The sequence below is a fragment of the Pseudorca crassidens genome, chromosome 8 (genome assembly GCF_039906515.1).
Source record: "Pseudorca crassidens isolate mPseCra1 chromosome 8, mPseCra1.hap1, whole genome shotgun sequence".
NCBI classification, from domain to species: Eukaryota; Metazoa; Chordata; class Mammalia; order Artiodactyla; family Delphinidae; genus Pseudorca; species Pseudorca crassidens.
In genome coordinates this window covers 47,310,829-47,316,969 of record NC_090303.1, presented here as the reverse complement: position 1 = coordinate 47,316,969, position 6,141 = coordinate 47,310,829, and the positions used below count along the sequence as shown (strand labels likewise).

The 6,141-nt window shown below is 54.3% G+C and overlaps 1 protein-coding gene across 1 annotated transcript; it reads right to left on the bottom strand.

Annotated features, from left to right (window-relative positions):
• Positions 1 to 718: 718 nt before the first annotated feature.
• DLX5 (distal-less homeobox 5) lies at positions 719 to 5,851 on the bottom strand. The gene is made up of 3 exons (XM_067746347.1): positions 5,307 to 5,851; positions 3,211 to 3,395; positions 719 to 2,162 (listed from the first exon to the last, which is right to left on the bottom strand). The coding sequence occupies exons 1-3, from the start codon at positions 5,659 to 5,661 to the stop codon at positions 1,833 to 1,835; spliced, it is 870 nt and encodes a 289-aa protein (XP_067602448.1). The 5' UTR covers positions 5,662 to 5,851; the 3' UTR covers positions 719 to 1,832.
• Between the last annotated feature and the right edge of the window lie 290 nt (positions 5,852 to 6,141).

The window sequence follows — 6,141 nt, the reverse complement described above, 5'->3', positions numbered from 1 at the left end:
GTCTTTCTAAATTGGCAGGCTAGAAAGGAAAGGGGAAGAGAAGGAAGGAGACGAGGAGAGGAAAGGAGAATGAGAGAGAAAGAGAAGGAGAGAGAGCACACAGGTAAATTCCCCTCAGGGCACACAGCGTGCCTTTTCAGGTCTAGTCTCCCAATCCTGGAAGAACCTTCTCAGAAGTCCTCAGATGACAGGATGTAAATTTTTACGTTCTAATCTTCCCCCCACGCCCCCACCCCCGCCCCAGAAAACTATTTTGTCAAATTTATTGCTGCTGACTTCCTAGCTGTTAAATATATCTCACGCATCTTGTAATTTCCAACAAACGATTTCCCTTGGTATCCCAAGGAAACAGTCAGGCGAACTAAAGGACAGTCAAAAAGACAGCCACAGTTCAGGCCTGGGAGTACAGCTCTAGACCCGGGCTGTAGCTCTGGTCACACTGTTGATGTCTGTATGCAGAGGTGCAGGGAGAAGGACGCGACAGAGGCCAGGGTTGCTGCAAGTCCTTCCTCTCTGCCCCAGAGAAGCCTTCACAAAAGAGAAATCCCTGCAAACAGATGCAGTTTCCCATCGTTTGGAACCTGCTATGCCACTGTCTTATGTAAAAGCAAAGCAGAGAGAGCTCCTTCCTGAAAAAACCAGAGCGGTAAAGAGGATGAAGGAAGTAATTTATGTTTGGAATATTGTCTCACATGATATGAAATCAACACGGGGCCACAATACTTTCCTTCCTTTCCTCCACCTCATAATTCCCTCTCTTGGCAGAACGAATGCATCCCCCCTACACACACATGCCCTGCTTGGCCTACTGATTTAGGTCCATCATTGTTTTCAAGTCCTGTGATCCTCTCCTCTTGTGAAAGAGCTCAGATACATTTATAATCATACACTGAGTTCAAGGCACTACCATTTGCCACACTGCAAACATTTCAGGTTTTTAAAAAAATGTAATAGAAGGGGAAATTTCTTTTTCTTTTTTTTCATTTTCTTATCTCTGGAAGCTCCCTTTGAAGGGAGTGTAATTTGTCTAATTGCTCTGGCAATACACAGAGGCTAATGGGGAGGGGGGCAGTCTCCACCATAATTGCTTTGAGCTTAGAATTCAGAGTGGTTATTGAGGGATTTCTGCTGCTTTCTTACACACAGGGAGGGCTGTATTTAGATTACTTTCTACCTGAAACAATTTGGGGTTAAACTTAAAATTATCTAAACGTTTTTGTGGTTAGGCCAAAAAAACACCTAAATGTATATTATGTGGCAGTACTCTAAACAGGCCACATATGTATATAGACATATAAAGTACAGCATCCAACGTATACACATCTACAGTTCTGCATCTACACAGCCCCCAGTTTTTGTCTTCCCTTTTACCTTGTTGGATCTCTGCAGAGTTTGTCTTCCTTTAATTGCCTGCACAAAATGTCACTAGCCCATTATAAGTGGGGCAAATGGAGTATATTTTAGAAGCATTTTGCTTTCATGGTCGAAATAATTTTATTTATCCAGAATATACAGTTTAATTCTTCTATCTACACTTATTTACATGGTTAAAATAACATTGAAAAAAGTCTTTTGAAAATTTGAGGTCATAGATTTCAAGGCACTATTGATAGTGTCCACAGTTGCGCAAAAAAAGTTCGTCTGTAAAAAAAGGGGGGACGGGGTCCTTTGAAATGCAATAACTTACATGCAAAAAAAGCTTTACACATGAATCTTTTTTGTTTCTGTTTTCCAAACTTCCCCATATGAATTCCTTTTTTTTTTTTAAATGATTTTCTAAAACAGCAAAAACACAGTAGTCCCAAAAAAGACAGCAAGAGAAAGCGGCCGGTCTAATAGAGTGTCCCGGAGGCCAGCGCCAGCGGGTGCTGTAAGGAGCCGGGTGGCGGCAGGTGGGAATTGATTGAGCTGGCCGCGCTCGGGTACCAGGAAGCCGAGTTCTCCAGGTAGCTGGACGCGGGGGACTGGTTGGAGGTCGGAGGGTGGGCATGAGGGTGGTGGCTGAGCGAGCGGGACGAGCCCTGGGGCTCCCACACCGCCGGAGACTGAGGCGAGTTACACGCCATAGGGTCGCTGGAGCTGGGGCTGTGCTCCGGGGGCATCTCCCCGTTTTTCATGATCTTCTTGATCTTGGATCTTTTGTTCTGAAACCAGATTTTCACCTGGGTGGGGGAACAAAGGCACACGTTACCGGGACACTCAGAGGCTGCCCGCGCGCCTCCCCCAGGGTGGCAACTGGAGGCGATTTCGGCCGCCAGAAGGCCAGGCCCTGGCGTCTCCCCGCAGCTCTCGGCCCACGGTCAAGGGGCTGGGCCGGGGGCAAAGCCTGCATCTCGGGCCCCAGAGGGCGCCCTGTTGGCTGCTGCTGGGGCAGGACCCCCAGGCTTTTGTCTTTTGTTGGGGCCGGGGGAGGGGGCGCGAGTGTCCGCGGCCGCGAGCGCTCACGGGTAGGCCTCCGCGGAGCGCCTGCAAAGCGGCGCCACGAACGTCTCCAGAACAACCGCCAGGGCCCGGTGAGCTAGGGGCGCGGGACTGGCTACGCGCGCGCGCGCGAGTGTGGCGGACAAGGAGCGGTCTCCCCGTTTCCCGACCGACCCCTTTCACTCCCTCCTCGGCTCCGATGACATTCTTTATTCTTCCAAAGACCCCCGTGGGTGGGGTGGGAGTGAAGGGAACGGGACGATCCAGGGCAGATTTCCCCGTACAACCGCGCCCTCCCACCTCGGAAGGTCAGGCTGCTGCAGCCTAAAGCTCCGCAGGCGCAGGGCGTGACCCGTCAGCTCTTCCGGCTGCAGGCGACATTCCCGGCTTGCGCGCGGCCTAAGACCACCGAGAGCCCGCCGGGCCCCGCTCATCCCGAGAGGCTCTGCATTGTGCAGAGAACCAGACAGTTTCTCAAAGCTTCGAGAGTGTCCTAGAAACAACCCTCCCCTTGTTTCCAGCCTAGGAAACCGGCCCCTCAACGCCCGAGGCTCGAAGGGGTGGGGCTTGCATCTCGGGATGAACGCGGTCTCCATCCCATCCCTACCCTCGCAAGGCGGCGACACCCGGCCTGACTCCTAGAGGGAAGGGCGCGGGGTCAGTGTCTTTCTCTCTGTGAGTTTCTCGCGGGCCCTATTGAATCGGCTCCAGCCCGCCGGGACCGAACCCCGCGGCCAAGCCAGGCTTGCAGCCCAGGCGGGGCTCTGGCCCAGCCGCGGCCGGATTTACCTGTGTTTGCGTCAGTCCCAGGGAGGCGGCCAGCTCGGCGCGTTCGGGCAGGGCGAGGTACTGAGTCTTCTGAAACCTTCTCTGTAACGCGGCCAGCTGAAAGCTGGAATAAATAGTCCTGGGTTTACGAACTTTCTTTGGTTTGCCGTTCACCATCCTCACCTCGGGCTCGGCCACTTCTTTCTCTAAATAATCAAAACAGACCCGGTTAGAGTTGTCGGCAGACAATGGCCCTTTTGCAGAACTTGCAAATACAGTCCTTGAATTTATTACCACGCAGCCTTCACTCTCTTTTCCCCATATCACCACCTTTGCTTCACGAGACCCCTCTCTCCCCATCGTGGAAAATCCAGGTAGCCTGATTAATTCCCTACTCTGTTTATTCAGGTTCTCCTGGGTTTGTGCAAGGCGCCTTGTACAGCAAAACTCCTTTCTCGGCGTCCGGGATTTAGCCCTTGCAGCGGTTCCTGCTTCACCCGGATTCGTTTTCAAGCCCACCCTGTGTTCACCGACGTTTCTTGGGTGAGTCTGGCCAGCCGCTCCCGGGGATTCAAGGGGGAGGCCCCGGGCCGCGGCCCCCCTTATGTCAGCGTCTGTTCGGGCGCCCGCAGAGGCCAGACGCTTGGGCAGGGAAGACGCTAACCGAGGTCTCCAAAGTTCAAAGACCCACAAGCAAACTATGCTCCTTCAATTCAGCAGCAAGCCGTCCGAGCCGCCGCAGACAGAGGGCCGATTATGCAGCCCCCATAATCTCCCTGCAGATCTGCGAGGGCACAGATGTGTCTGGTTTCTTTTACAAATAGACTTAATAAGTTCTTGGCCAAAAGAAAAAAAATCTTTCATTTATGTACGAAGTTCAGAGACACTGAAAGGAACGAAGACACGCCTCCCCCCTCCACCCGCCCCCCCCCCGCAGTCTTTTAAAGTTTATCAGGAGTTATAGTTCCAATACAATTTGAAAAGGAATCCGCGGTGGGGTGTTTTCGTAGGAAAGGGGCGGCAGGTCAGGACGAATTTAGCAGAATTGTGAGTATAGACTTGGGAGAAAAAAGGCTCTCGGAACGCGTGTTTTACAAACGTGCCCTGGGGCCACAAGTCCCCTTTCACAAAAGTACCATCTTATCAAAAGTGCCCATCTCTGCAAGGGGCGGAGAACCTCTCCTCGGGGTGTGTGTGTGTGTGTGTGTGTGTGTGTGGCGAGCTCCTAGGAGAGGAAGGGTGGAGGATGAGAGCTGTGGTCTCGATTCTGCCAGAGCAGAGGGATGCTAATATTAGCAGGATTATTAATGTGCTGGTGGGAAGAGATCAAACCTGACCAGCAAAACCTCTCCTAGGAGACCTCATACCTCTCTTACTGCCCAAGCTCACTAACCCTCTTAAACTCTCCAACTAAGTTTCAAGGCAGATGCAAAAGGATATGGGAAGGAGAAACAAATTGTAGGCATCTAAGGGAGAAGGAAAAAAGTATTGCTCCAATATCGTGACCCTTCAGCAACCCTCCTCCGCCTTCAAATGGCTTTTTGTTTTGGGAAATGCCTTGGAGAAACCGCAAGGCTCTCGGCGCGCTCTTCCTCTGGCGGACTACAGCTCTCCGGCCCCCACCCCGCCCCGCGCGCTCCGGGTACCCGCACCACGCTGGTTCGCGGCTGCTCTCACACTAATCCCCGCAGAGTCTTTGAGGCAGCCTTCCACTCCCACTCCTCGAGCACGCTTACCCTAACATCCAGCAAATAACCTTCCGTTCATTACGTAAACGCCGCTCAGGCTGGTTGATTCTTTCCTCTCTCTACCCCTACCCTCTTTCCAGCTTCGCCGGCTTCCGAACGGGCAAGCTGGGAATCCAGCGGCTGAGGGGTCGCCCGAGGGTACCAGAGAGGAGAGACGCTGGTCCGAACTCCCCCGCGGGCTTCCTCTACTAAGAATCTCTAAAATGCTGGCTCGGGAACCTCTCGTGGTTGCAGAGTCCCGGCCCCCACTCCCTTCCGCCGGGTGAGCCCGCGCTGCAGTGGACGGCGCGGCCCCGGATCTCCCACCGCATCTCGCTCCTCCCTGATCCTGGCTCCCCCTGTGTCGGTCCCCACCCCCAGCCCCCGTACCTGGCTGGCTGGTGGCGCTCGGGACGCGGTTGTAGGCGCCGCCGTACTGGTGGTAGGGGCTGGCGTAGCTGTAGTCGGCGTAAGCTTTGGCGGGGTAGCTGCCGGCGGCGCCGTTCACGCCGTGGTACTGGTACTGGTAGGGGTTGAGCGCTTTGCCGTAGGAAGCCGAGGTAGGAGAGCAGTAGCCATGCGGGGCTCCCCCCGTGGGGCTGTAGTAGTCGGAATCGGTAGCCGACGACTCGGGCAAAGTTGGCGATTCCTGAGACGGATGGTGCATGGCTGCGGACGTCTGGAACGGGGCTTGGAAGTCGCCGGATCGGATGCTGGGGACCCTTCTGTCAAACACTCCTGTCATCGCTCGCTGGCGGCGGCGGTTGTCCTTGCTGCTCTGCGGCGGCGGCTGCCCGAGTTGGCCGTGGGGCTGCTCTGGTCTAAGCAGACATGGCTGTGGGAGCGAGGGAGGAGGAGGAAGAGGAGGAGGAGGAGGAGGAGAGGCGGCGGCGGCGGCGAGGAGGAGGCTGGGAGTCTTGGAGGCTCTGTCTCCGGCAGGCTGACTGCTGGCTGAGGCGCAGCACAGCCTTGGTTAAATCCTTAATTGCGCGCTTACGCACAGCGGGGTGGATCGGGTTCCATTGGCCAGGGCCTCAGGAGCAGCAGCAACACCCTAACTCGTCCAACTAGTTTTAGCACAACAAAGCATTGCTTAAAAAAAAGAGGGAGAAAAAATGAAGGGGGGGGGAGTGTGTGTGTGTATGTGTGTGTGTGTGTGTTGTTGCTTGCTGGGGGAAGGGGGGGTCCTCAGGCAATCTGTTTTCAGTGAATACTAAAGACAACG

What these genes read in the sequence shown, in the direction of transcription:
- DLX5 (XM_067746347.1), bottom strand. Translation starts at nt 5,661, where the DNA reads ATGACAGGAGTGTTTGACAGAAGGGTCCCCAGCATCCGATCCGGCGAC. An exon ending in GAGCGCCACCAGCCAGCCAG is followed by an intron (nt 3,396 to 5,306) that starts GTACGGGGGCTG and finishes TTGATTATTTAG; the next exon opens with AGAAAGAAGTGGCCGAGCCC. An exon ending in TGGGACTGACGCAAACACAG is followed by an intron (nt 2,163 to 3,210) that starts GTAAATCCGGCC and finishes TCCCCCACCCAG; the next exon opens with GTGAAAATCTGGTTTCAGAA.